Raw genomic sequence first — 13,211 nt, forward strand, 5'->3', positions numbered from 1 at the left:
CTGCCTCGTGGTTCTGTTCAGATTAACAAGTATTTTCATCATTTGCAGGTTATTTGATCAAGTTATAGATCATTAGTATTAGTTTAGTTTGACTTATTCAATTCAAAACTTCAAATACAATGAATAAACCAAATTACTGATACAACTTCCCACTAGTTTAGGAAAGTATATGTGTGCATCTGTGAGGGAATTTGAGGCTTTTACAAAATTCAGCCCAAATTAAATCCAGATGTGAAGTTTCATTCCAGAAACTGTTTAAACAGAACATCAATATTTTCAATAACTGAATAACTAACATCCATTTGTGTTGGAATTTAATATTTTAGACATTGAAATAACCACCTTAAATCAAAGCCAAGGCAAAAATGAGTTTAAATTGAAAGTAGAAACTGTCCAAATCATTTACTAGTGATAAAAGTGAAGTTGCACCTCAGATTTAGTTAAATGGAAAAGATGCAGGTCAGTGTGATGATATTCAGACCTGTTGCCACCAGGGGGCGCCAAACAGTGGCAACCCGGCCTACTGACCCAGTTTAATTAGCCTCACTCTACATTACTATACTTTCGATATCTGTGTGAACTAATAACAGAACATTTGATTTGAGAGTTGATCAAATATGATTTCTCAATCTAATGATCCAAATATTAATTAATCACAAGTGCTTCTCAGGTTTTTTCCTGTTAAAGTTTATTTTGAGAAGTTTTATTTTATTCGGTTTGAGAATCCAAGGACAAAAGTTGCATATTTATGATCCTAGGTGTATTCTTAGAAGTTGTATTTCCCGAGCCTGGCTTGTTGTAAATCTAACAGAGTTTAAAACCCGTCACACGTGGACACATGAAACTTCACAACTGATCACACGATTGACGACAAACAAGTTAACTTAAACAAGCTTATTTTTAATGGATCTGCAAAATTGTCTGAATTTCCAAAGAGAACTTGTGTACCTCCCTCCCCCCCCCACAGTTACCCAGTGGCAAACGTTACACAACGTTACAGAAACGCTTCCAACCCAAAGAAATCTGCATGCAGGAAAAAAAAAAATAAACAATTCAACCCAAATAAAAGGGAAGAAAATAAAAAGTAAAATAAATTCATACAGACAAAAATAAAACATCAATCAACAGGACATATACTGTATAATGCCGTTCTCTTGGCTGGAGGAGAAATTCAAACGTTTCCGCTTCGGTTCGGCGTCTCCGTGAACCCGACAGAATATTAAACTGTAATTTCATTGGGTGGATGTGGATCCGCCCACCACACAGCCCCGCCCCTGTCTTCCATATAAGGCACAGGACAAAATAAACCCCCACATACAAAAGGAGCTGGCCACGCCTCCGTCACTTGGTAACAAATTGTAAATGACCGAATATGGTTAGACAACAGAAACCTCACTGAATGTACAAAATGTTAATCCTACGTTTGTCTTTTTTTGTGTTTTTTTTTATATTTTTAATTTCCTCTGACTGAAGGTGAGTGCTGAGGGTTAGGGGGTGGGGGTGGAGGAGTTAGGGTGGGGTGGGGTGGGGGGTGAGGGGGTCTGACCAGGTGAGCTCAGGCAAAGGAAATATTAAAAACATGAGCTTGTCTTCTCGCACTCTTTTTTTAAATTTTTTTAACAACCTTTAAAACAAATGACAAGAAACGTGACTGGATTTCTCTTTTTATCAGAAATAAAAATGAGCATCAGATGGAAAAACATGGAGGTGGGAGGAGGTGGTGGTGGGGGGGATGAAGAGGAAGAGGAGGAGGAGGAGGAGGAAGGGTGGAGGGGTTAACAAGTGAAGTGGTTTATTGTTTTATTCTGATAAAAGAGACAAGTGTCAGTGTGCAAGAAAAACTCATGAGACAGGTTAGAGGGCGAGAGAGTTAGAGTTAGCAGTTAGAGGGAGAGAGAGAGAGAGAGAGAAAGAAAGAGAGTGTGTGAGTCTGTGTGAGTGTCTGTGTGCGTTAGTGTGCGTGAATCAGAGGAGTTGTTCAACTGCAGCACTTGCTCTTCCAGCCTGTGACTCCACCCCCGCTGCTGATGTCGACGTTTTCACTGTTGGGCTCTTTTACAGGCGTCTGACCGGACGACACAGAAAAACAAGTTGGAATCAAACTTCACGAACACAAAACACAGAATCAACTTCAAACGTGTTCCAGGAACTTTACGTCTTAATGTTTGACAGAAAACTAAAAAGGCTGCTGATGATAAATCTAAAACAAGGTCCTCCTGGATTTAAACAATATGCAGAAAAAAGCTGGTTAACTTTATATAACTATCAAGTTGAGTTTCAACAAAGGACTATTTTACTATTGAATTATTTCTTGATTTATATCAAATTGAAATTCTGAGGCTAAAGTGATGTCTTAACTTTATTTCCACTATGTTTCTCTGATCCTGTTAAATATGATAAAGGAAAACAGCAGATTTACACAATGTAGAAAAGATCAACTATTGAAATAGTTGATTTCAGTTATTCTGTCATAGACTCAGATTATTAATTTCAGCTCTTCAGTTGATATTGTAGTTTTTCCAGCTCCACATATTGACCTGGATACATCCCCAAAACTCCCCAGTACTCAATTACATCAATGCAAGAAACCAACAGGCCAGTGGACGAGTTCAGACAGAAACACACACACTGGTTCCACCCCCCGATCCCACAGCCGCCCGCTCACCTTTCTGAGGATGTCTTCTGCTAACGTGAGGAAGGCCTTCTCGATGCTGACGTTGGCCTTGGCGCTCGTCTCAAAAAACCTAATGCCGTGCTCCCTCGCGATCTGTGGAGAGGAAGCGAGGGCGAGTTAGAGCCACGAGAAGGTCCGGTCCCAAAATAAAGTGGCTGACGTGGAGCAGAGATCAGGTATCACTGGTGCTAACACACACAGACACACACAGACACACACACGCCTCTGTGTAGTCAGGTGTGTGTCTGTGTATGAGTAAGCAGTCCTGTATCTGATGTTGCTAAATCTGCAGACTGACGAGTCACTGCTGGTTCACTTTGCTCTGAAAGGCTCCGAACACCTTCACCTGTTTTCACTTGTCCTGATTTCACTGAGAGCTTTAGTTCTAGTGTGGAGCAGCCGCGTCACCACAGTCATGAAGCAGAAAACAAACAAACACACTAACAAACATTTATCTGCGTCATCATCATCTCTGCTTTGTGTGTGTAAGTCTCTTACTTCACACTGTTTCATAAGCTTTAGTGTTGAATGAGCTCAAACTGTGTCAACATGTGAAAACCACTCTGCTCTCATTACGTCAGCGTGAGAATGTAATAACCAGCAGGACACTTAGTGATCACATGGTTTCCTTTGATCCTATAGCTGGGGGGGGGGGGCTGCACCATCTCACCTGCTCCCCCTTGGCTTTTGGTACGACCCTCTTGTCCTCCATGTCACACTTGTTGCCGAGCAGCATCCTTTCAACGTCCTCATTTGCATGCTGAAAAAGAGATGAAGGAAAAAAGCAAAACAATGATTAGACAACTTCAACTGTTTTGGCTCATTCACATTTGGACCAGGTCTCGTAAATCGATCAATCAAACTCATGGTGATAAAAAATATTTAATATTTACATATCAAAGCGTCTCCTGGCCAACAGGGGGCAGACTGACTGGAACTACAACTGATTTATTACATTAAAATTGTCATAAATCCTGTCAACTGACTGTTAACATTGCTTTTTGGTTAAAGGTGTCAAAACTCAGAGATTGACAGAGTTGAACTATAGGTCAGGAGTAGACACCATGTTGTTCTCGAGTGTTAAAAGGACAAAAGAAGGCGGAGACCCACTGATTTAACACAGTGTTCACGGCACTTTCCAACAGAACCATGGAACCTCCTCCAGAGGGAACGAGCTTTCAAACACAACGTGAACGAGGTCGAGTTCAAAGTTGTCAGGAAATGCAATGTGCTTCCTTTTCCTCGACTCAACGCAAAGCTCTTTAACGGTGAGGGGGAGGAAAATGACAGGAAAGTGTTCCAGATGAATGCAGTCCCTCCCCCCCTCGGTCATATTCATTAGCAAACACCTTCAGACTGATCATGTGTTGCAACATTACAGTGTTTTCTTACACCTAGGAAAGAGGAACTATTTATTATTGACTTAATCTGGCGTGCAGGTTCTTGCTCGGATCCCAGAGACTCACCGACATAAAGACGACAGCACTGAACCCAGGAGGGATGAGTGAGGGTGAAAAACACCAACAAGGATCAGACCAGAGAGATGGAAGCTGAACCAGAGGCAGAGATGTTGTCCCTCTCACAGAGGAGCTCTCAGCGGCGGAGTTAGCTCAGCATATTTTACCGACAGCTCATCGTTCTGAATTATCAGGGCTTGTTAAATGACTCATAATAGTCTACACATACTTAAAACAGCCAAACACAGATTCAACCAGCGGTCCTCACAGATCCTGTTAGATCCCCTCACAGCAACCCATAATCCACAGGGTTGTCTGAGCAGCACTCTGGTGTTGTGTTACTTCTGTACCTCGTCAATGTTGCGCAGCCATTTGCTGATGTTCTCGAAGCTCTTGGCGTTGGTGATGTCGTAGACCAGCATAATGCCCATGGCTCCTCTGTAGTAGGAGGTGGTGATGGTGTGGAACCGCTCCTGACCGGCTGTGTCCCTAAACAAACACAACACAACACACATATTTGTATTCATTGCATATTTTGCCCCAGACATAAAACTGACCATTAAAAAACATGCCAGGTTTGAGAGACTCTGATCTAAACCCTTTAGAACCCAGCTACAGACCATATTTAGGTTTTGATTGAAATGTAAGAATAAAAAGAGATAACTCAGCATTAAGATAAATTAGTTCTAAATTTGTTGTTCTGCTTTGCTCAAGTGAGAAAAATGTAACCTCATCATTTATGCCACAGATCAACTTTCAGCATTTATCAATAGGCTGATTATCCTTCAAAATATGTTAAGTTTACAATATGTGACAAAGAAAGCAAAACCTTCTTTCATCTCGATTAATATTAGAGCTCTAACTTCTAACAACATCACAGGGCTGGACCTCAAATCAATATCACAATCAGTCAGACTCCAGAAGATAACCATGGGTGTGGCTGTGCAGGTGTCTCAGTATCAGCTCCAGATAACAATGAATGATTTGAATGAAAAGACTTTTGTCTGCTGCGGAGGATGTGTCACCGCATCTTAAAAAAATGTCAGGGTATGAATTTCAGTTCTGTGCAGCAGCCGCGTAACAGTGATGAACTGCGATGGCATCTGAACCATCATAAACAGGACATTACATAAGCTATGAAGAAAGAGAAAGAAGAAAGAAAGAGAAAGAGAAACTTTTGCAAACAGAACCAGTCATCTAGTTGCTGTGGTGGTGGAGGAAACTGGTAACCCCTCAGCAGACCTCCTGACGGGCCAATGACCATTTCCTGTTCCGACATATTTCTGGACTTGAGGGAGGATTCTCAAAAACAGATGTTTCACAATGAGGCAACAAAGTTTGTGCATTTTTTCCGCCCCTGCACAGAGAGAAGAACACCACAGACAAAAAGACGAGGTCTCACAGCGACGCACTGACTCACCAGATCTGTAGTTTGATCTTCTTTCCTTGTAATTCCACAGTCTTGATCTTGAAGTCTATTCCTGTGGAACAAAAGACACAGATATTAGTACACACATTCGTCAGAAAGGGGCGGACACGTGCAGCGTGTGACAGGCAGCTTGATGGGAAACGGATGAATGATACAGAGCCGCTTACAGAGCTTAAAAGACTTCAGCACTGATGTCAGGAGAAAATGGAAACATCAACAATGACGGACGAGAAACAACCAAAGAAGAAGTCGAGCAGGAGAGTAAAATGGAAAGTGTGCGACAGCTGTTTCCACCAGGGAGACAACAACATGAACTATTCTCTTCCGGATTCTGCCGTGTCATGCCCAGACCTTGAACCCATGAGCAGAGGGTTGTTGGATCAGCAGCTGGTTAACAATGAGCGCGGGCACACACGTGCACGGACCCAGGTAACACAGTGAAATCAGGTTAAGGCAGGAAAACAGAGACAATGATCTGATGCACTACAGTGACCTCATCGCTGTACAAACCCGAGCTGGTTAGATTACAGATATTTGTATGTGATGTTGAAGAGCTGTCGGTGCAGTGAAGGGACACTTCACTTTCTGGGGCAGGAGAGCAGACAGTTTTTTCCGTGTGGCTGTCTCTGCGTTTCACAAATAACAAACTGTTCAGCAATGGAAACTCATTTTTCAGTTTCTGTTCTCTGGACTTTGGATTAATTATTTTGGACGTGTTCTGATGATTCCTCTCATCTAGACACTGCATTTCCTCCAGGTTATTTCCTTGGACTCTCGTCTCTTATGTTTAATCTTGGTTATGTCCATAAAAAGCTGTATTTTTGAAATGCTATGACTTTGAATATGCATGTCTATGATGCTTAGACAGAGAGGTAACCCATGATCTTCAAACTATTCTAGTAAACCTGAGCACAAATGCAGAACAACAAAGCATAACTGTAACAAACCATAGAGCATTTAGGACTGGGCTTTTACAGTTAACTGATTGGTTTCAGTTTATAATCAAACAATTTGACGATTGTTGTTTGGATGAGAAGAGGCCTGTGAAGCCTTCATGCTGGAGTCTTCACATTTATTATTCTGTCATTTTCTACTTTCTTTAATCATGTCAATAAATATTTGTATTATTACCAGATTCACCCCTGAGGCAGAGACTCGTGGCAGGGAGTGATCGCAGCAACAAGTAGACACAAGTTCAAGTGAACTATCTTGATTAAGAGATCAACACTGTGGTTAAATAAGTGCTGCAGAAAGTGAAACATTTCCGTAAACAGTGAAATGCAGAAAAGGGAACTAGTGACTAATCAATTTTCTGATGGTTTCAACTCTAAATGATCGTGTTTACAGTATTCATTATGGTCGTCATAACTGGAAAGACCCGAAGGAGGCCTGGTAAAAACAAAAAAAAGGGTGACTCATCAGCGATTTCCCTTTTGGCCACAGAGTTGTGTTTTCCTGTTAAACGCCGAGCCGTCAGTTCTGCTCGGGTCAGAAATCGGGGTTAGCTAAAAAAGACCAAGAAACAGCTGTGCTCTAGGTGGGGCAGGGCCACGGGATAATGAAGGAACCTGCTGCCAAAGTATGACTCACTATATATTATTCACACCCCAGAGAGAGGGAGGGAGAAGAACGATAGAGGTGGATAGAAAGAAAGGGAAGGAGATGAATGTTTCAGCAAATGAACTGCAGCTGTGTTTGCCTACATTGACGTTCACCTCTAAAACATTTGAGTTTTGTTGCGTCAACCACTTAAAAAGGTTTAAGCACTCAGATTTTTGGCCCGGCACCGATCACACAACATTAGTGTGGCTCCTTGTGAGGAGTAAAAACACTGTCGGGCTTTTCTCCTGGTGAGGAGCACTGGCAGGTCATTAAGGAAATACAGGCTTTGTACAATTACGCAACATTGATCCAATCACTGGAAAAGACAGCAACGCTTTCCATCCCAGTCAAAAAACTGAACTGGAAGTGCTGAACACAGAGTCCACTGGTTTATGAGCGGTTTTCCTTTTCATCTGAGAGGAGCCATTCCTTCCACGAGCAGGAATTCCACGGACTCCATCTGCCAGTTTCCATGCAAAATTCACGACGGGGGTTTCAGTCTGCGACATTATGCATGCTCAGCACTCTTAATGTGCATAACCGATAATGTAAACTGGGGAGAGGGGAGGGGGGGGGGGGGGGGGGGACACTCTGAGGATTGGAAGTAAGGATGAGTGACTGATGCAAGAGGAGGGGGGGTGGTTTCCAGCAGGGGTATTTTGAGAAACAGCTGTGTCTCCAATCACACTGTGTCTCCAAAGGTATGAGTGCTGTGACAGGGGAAGAACCCACTTCTGTTTCACATGTCCTGGTTCTGCTATTTCTTCCCAATGTTTGTTTCCACTCACACGGTTTTAAGTTATTAATACAGATCTGAACCTGATTCGAATCTGGTCCTAAAAGTTGCATCTGGCAGATATTCAGCTGCAGATGTACAGACAGAGATGGGGGAAGACACTGGTTTTGCAGTTCCTGCTGCAGCCACTTGGAGCCGTCCCCAAAAGTATTATATATTGAGGAATTTAATATCTGGCCAAATTGGAGACCGTTGCAAATGTCAGAGTAAACAATTCCACTGCTCATTTGTATTCTGCTGTAATGTCCGGCCACATTTCTGCTCCTGTTGTTGCAGAGTCTCTCTTGTGAAATATGCTTCCACCCTTTGTGAATAAAGTCCATCACACAGATCTTTCAATTTAACCAGTATCCATTTCATATTCATGGCTTTGCTGAACTCTGGTCATTTTTATGCACTAATTTAGTTGCCTTCACTAATCATACACTGCGCCAGAATTGTGACATGAAACCACTAATCATATAACCTCTCTGATTCCAACCAGAACAAGTCACCACAAGGCAGAAGGAAAACCAACAGGGTTCAACTTTCCTAACAGGGACTGTATCCACAAGGACCAGTCCAACATTACCAGTGGCCCGGGGCCAGGAAAGGTTTGTGCAGGGCGAGTTGATTGACCAGTCACCGGTCCGTCCAGGCCAGTGACTGGTCAATGGAGTCCTAATGGTGCGTTCACACCTAACGCAGATTTCCACAACGCCCTGATCGCTCTGTTCATTTGTCTGAATGACGTCGTTTCCAGAGCTACTGTGTTTTGAGCAATACAACTATAATGAATGGCAGCTCTATCCTCTTTTTATTCTACTCATTAATTTCTTAAGACTGTAAAAGAACGATTAATTTTTACTACGAGTGCTGCAATAAAGGCCCTTGTAATATTTATATTACGAAACTTCAGACTGGTGAAAGTTTACAAGAGGCCAGTGAGACTCTGATCTACTGGCCAAGTAGGGCAGTGGGGGGAAATGTAAAGTTGGGAACTCGAACGAGGCTTCACTTTCAGAATGAGTCAACAAACTGGCTTAAAAAATTATGAAGGCAAATGCACATGTAGATTAAACGAGCTGAGGTGGATTAGCTCATATTCCTAACTCTCTGCAGCACAACAGACGACAAGCTTCTTTGTTTTGAGTACAGATGTAGAACGAAGACAAGGTGTGAGACAGGGTGAGAGACAGGGTGAGAGACAAGGTGAGAGACAATCCTGACTGGAACACAACTATTTTGTATTTTCTTAACCAGGACCACTCCTGAAGGGAACCAGAGAAAGAAGAGATGGTTTGAAATTCCTTAAATCAGCATCTTTCACTTGCCACCTTTTTGGACAACCGAGGGATTTACACACATCTCACTTCTAATCTTCATGATAGACCGGTTCTGATCAGGCACTGTGTCGATGGCTCCCTGAGCTTTGGGATAAGAGCCTATGCCTATGTTTTGAGAAACAAGACTGTGTGTAGTCTCAAAGTACTCGGCTGATGACAAGACAAAGAAAAGCCACAGCAGCCACCAAACCATAAACAAATACATACCTCCATGTGACAGCGAGCTTTGAAAAGCAGCACAGGGCTGTACCTCAACCAATCTAATCTAGCCTGGATACCACCGGGAACACTGGTGCCCATTATGGTTGTGTGTTGTTGGGCCTACAGTCAGGAGGAGTCGTCTGTCAACACCTAGGTTGCGAAAAACCAGGGCTTGAAAGTAAAGCCCAATCAAGAGATCAAGGATCTAATGCTGGTTCGTGGCAAAGAGTCGGCTTCATATGGTTCAGCAACACACGTCTAATGTTACGTTATTACTCAGCGCCGATCTTGAGCAGTAAATGGAGCCTCCACTCGGGCCGTGCAGGGATTTGACATAGCTTGACGCTTGACTCATGTGAGCGTGATGATGGACACACGCATGCGTAGAGGACAGGGGGAGAAAAAGCTGATGATGCCACCCTGATGAATTGTTTACGGTTCTCCTCTGAGGAGACGTGGAAAGTTACTAGTATATTTACTTATGCACTTAAATATAAATCACAGATACTTGTATTTCTGTATGTTTCCATATTACTTGACAGATACCGGGGACATTCAAGAGACTTCAGATACTAATCATTATTCTGAAAGTAATCTTAATTTACCCAATTACAAAATCTCAAATGTATTTGCCTTAATCTCAGATAAAAAGTTAAAGATATTTCAAATCTATATGAATATAAATTAAGGTGCAGCAGCTGCAAATGATGACGTTTGAAATTGGAAAACAGAAGTCAAGTTTGACATTTGAGCACAAAAAGTGACTACATCACAAATATGTGATGAAGACAGTTACTGATTTATAGTTTAAGTCGATTAATCAACAATTAATCAATGCAGCTATAGATAAATCTTCATAACTGATCTGTATTAGAATCAGCAACATAAATGCTTTCAGATAATAAGTTATAAAACATTAACACACATATATCTGTTTATTTACACTTAATTTGCTGCTTGTAAACACTTTCAACTGCGAACTGTTGTGACGTAAGAAGTAAACAAGTCTAACACTTGTATAACTACTGACACACGTGTAATTATAAAGGTTTTATGTCGGTTAACCCTAACCTGTATACGTCTGTTATAGGCCCTGCACTGTTGCTAGCCCAGTTAGCTTGCTAGCTACTGGGTCAACTGACGTGACAGCAACTCCCCTGGTTTAGAAACTGGTTCCACTTGACATCACTGGTAAACTAAACCCATAACAACACTCAGGTGTTGTTAGTATACTCCCATATACTTTAAAAGGAATGGGGGGTTAACTGGGATTCGACCAAGAGCTCGTAAAACCACACAGCTAGCTTCCAAGCTAAAGTGTGCAGGCCTGGAGAGCCGCCGCCGCACGCTGCTAGCACGTCGGCTAGCTCCACTCGCCCTGCCCGCCTCTCCCAGCTGAAGGGTACGAGTCCCGCGGGCTGTGGAACCGGGGACAGATCACACACCACCCGGCCCCAGCGTGTCCCCCTCTCCCCCCGGTGGGGACGGGGGTCTCCTCTTACCTATGGTGGAGATGAAGGTTGTGTTGAAGGCGTCGTCGGAGAAGCGGAACAGCACGCAGGTCTTCCCCACGCCCGAGTCCCCGATCAGGAGCAGCTTGAACAGCAAGTCGTACGTCTTCTTCGCCATTGAGAACTAGCGTGTGTTCACCCGGGTGGATACAACAACAAAAAGGGGCAACACAACAAAACAAAACAAAATTGGCAGCCTAACACGCCCAAGTGGAGTCTACAGCCGGCTCCCTTACGTTCCTCCGGACCGTTCAGCAGCGAACCGATCTGGGATGTGTTGATTAGCTCGGCGGGGGCTAGTTGTGGCTTAAATACCAAAGCGGCCCGTGTCCTGATGTGTTCGATTCCCCGCGGGCCCGTCCGTTGCCCCCCCCTGTCGCTTCACAGCAGGAGAACAGAAAGCCAACAAAATAAAAAAGGAGCCCGAACCACTCCTCCCGTGTGATTCCTCTTTTCCACTGGTTCTCTGCTCCCACTCAGTCGGGACAAAATGGCTCCTCTCTCTCTCTCTCGCTCTACCCCTCTCTCTCTCTCTCTCTCGCGCTCTCTCTTTCTTCAAACTAACGGCGAGCTAATTCAAATTCTCGGCACACTCCGTCACTCCAGCCTCAGCGCACTCGAACCCACGATACTTCCAGCAGGACCGATGTCACCGGGATGAAGGGGGGGCAGGGGAGGGTAAGTTGCTCTGGGTTTGTCGCCGCCGGTCTGAGTTGGTTCTCGGGCCCTTGGTTCTTTCCCTTCCTCGCTTCCTCCGGGGAGATTAGAGCCGAGCGCCGCCGCCTTCGAATGGACCCATCGCGGCGACACCCTGCCGGCCCGGCCGCGCCCCTTCCCCCGCCCCTTCTGTCAAACTCCAGCCCAGCGATTGGTCCACGCTGCCTTCACTCAGGTAACCAGCCTAATGTGATTGGCTACTGATGGGGGGCGGGTCCTGAAATTTATAGAATTGCGACTGAGTGCGCAGCGCTGACATTTGGGCTCAAATCTCAATTCTCTTGAGAATTATTCAAAAATATTCAGGAATTCACTTCTGTTAGTTTATTGTTGATCATTTTATTCAATAATTTCCATTTTTTTGGTGAAAATGTGCGTATTTAGTTTTGTTAGAAACCCCCCCAAAGATTAATGTAAGTGTTTTATTTCGCAATAGATTTGTCTTAGTTTTTGGCAGCTATAGCAATAAAAGACCCTGTTTTATTGTTTAAATGTTTTGCCTGAAAGACGTTGAACAATTTCCAACAAAAAGGCTGTTAAAACTTTAAAATATGTTTTAATTCTACAAGATATTTATGATTCCCATACACAACACCCCTGGTTTGTATATACGTTTGTTTGTTCCTGTTGTTTATTGAACACAACCCCTGTGTGCTTCTTTCTTCTTCTGTTCCTCTTTTAAAAGAAAAAAGAAATGTATAGTTTGATCCAACATGGCGGCCGGTTTCATGCGGATCTATTGCAGCCGGGGCGTGTGATGCGGTGACTGTCCCAGCTGTGACTCAGGCAAAGTGATGTCATATAAAAAGTACTTCTGTGCTTGTTACGGGCGTTTCCCCACATCCTCTGTTTCATGAAGTGCACACGCATGTATCCTGTCTTTTTTACTGAGAGATTAAATGCATACTGTGTGTGAGTGTGTGTGTGTGAGTGTGTGTGTGTGTGTGTTGCTCTCTCCCGCTTCCGCCTGTCAGAGTAGTTGGACTCTCAGACACTCCCTAGGAATGCTGAGTATGCCCTGCTGCGTTTCTACTGCCGAGTACAGACTTGAAACGACCCAAAGGAAGAAGCACTACGGAAAGAAAGAGAGAGAGATAGTCTGGACAAAGCTGAGGGAGGGATCAATGAAGGTTTAGCACGTAAATAAATCTAAGAAGTGGAACAAATAGTTGACCTTATGCACAAGGTTGAATGAAAAGCTGCCCCGTGACCCTTGACCTCCACACAATCATCTCTATCAGACATTAGGTTATGCATAAACACTTTAATCATTGTCAGACTTTTCAGAAATACCTTAGATTTTGAGGGAGGGCAGAAAGAAAGGTGCAGATATCTAAAACAGATGGTTAAGAGGCATTAGTTAAATGAAGCTCACTGTTTTTCTTCACACTTAAAGTTAAAGTTACAGGTTAAATTTTGTTAGGTCGTAATATCATCGAATGCCTCCTCCTCAGTTATAAGACCATCTTTGTTACGCTTGTAAATCATGTCCGAATGCA

General features: G+C 43.4%; 1 protein-coding gene across 1 annotated transcript; it reads right to left on the reverse strand.

The window, feature by feature from the left end:
• Window positions 1-1,652: 1,652 nt before the first annotated feature.
• Window positions 1,653-11,727, reverse strand: rab10 (RAB10, member RAS oncogene family). Its single transcript, XM_062411934.1, has 6 exons — window positions 10,987-11,727; window positions 5,552-5,612; window positions 4,482-4,620; window positions 3,345-3,434; window positions 2,666-2,767; window positions 1,653-2,065 (listed from the first exon to the last, which is right to left on the reverse strand). Exons 1-6 carry the CDS (start codon window positions 11,111-11,113, stop codon window positions 1,979-1,981), a joined length of 606 nt encoding a protein of 201 aa, XP_062267918.1. The 5' UTR covers window positions 11,114-11,727; the 3' UTR covers window positions 1,653-1,978.
• Window positions 11,728-13,211: the final 1,484 nt, after the last annotated feature.

This window comes from Platichthys flesus, chromosome 18 (genome assembly GCF_949316205.1).
Source record: "Platichthys flesus chromosome 18, fPlaFle2.1, whole genome shotgun sequence".
NCBI lineage: Eukaryota > Metazoa > Chordata > Actinopteri > Pleuronectiformes > Pleuronectidae > Platichthys > Platichthys flesus.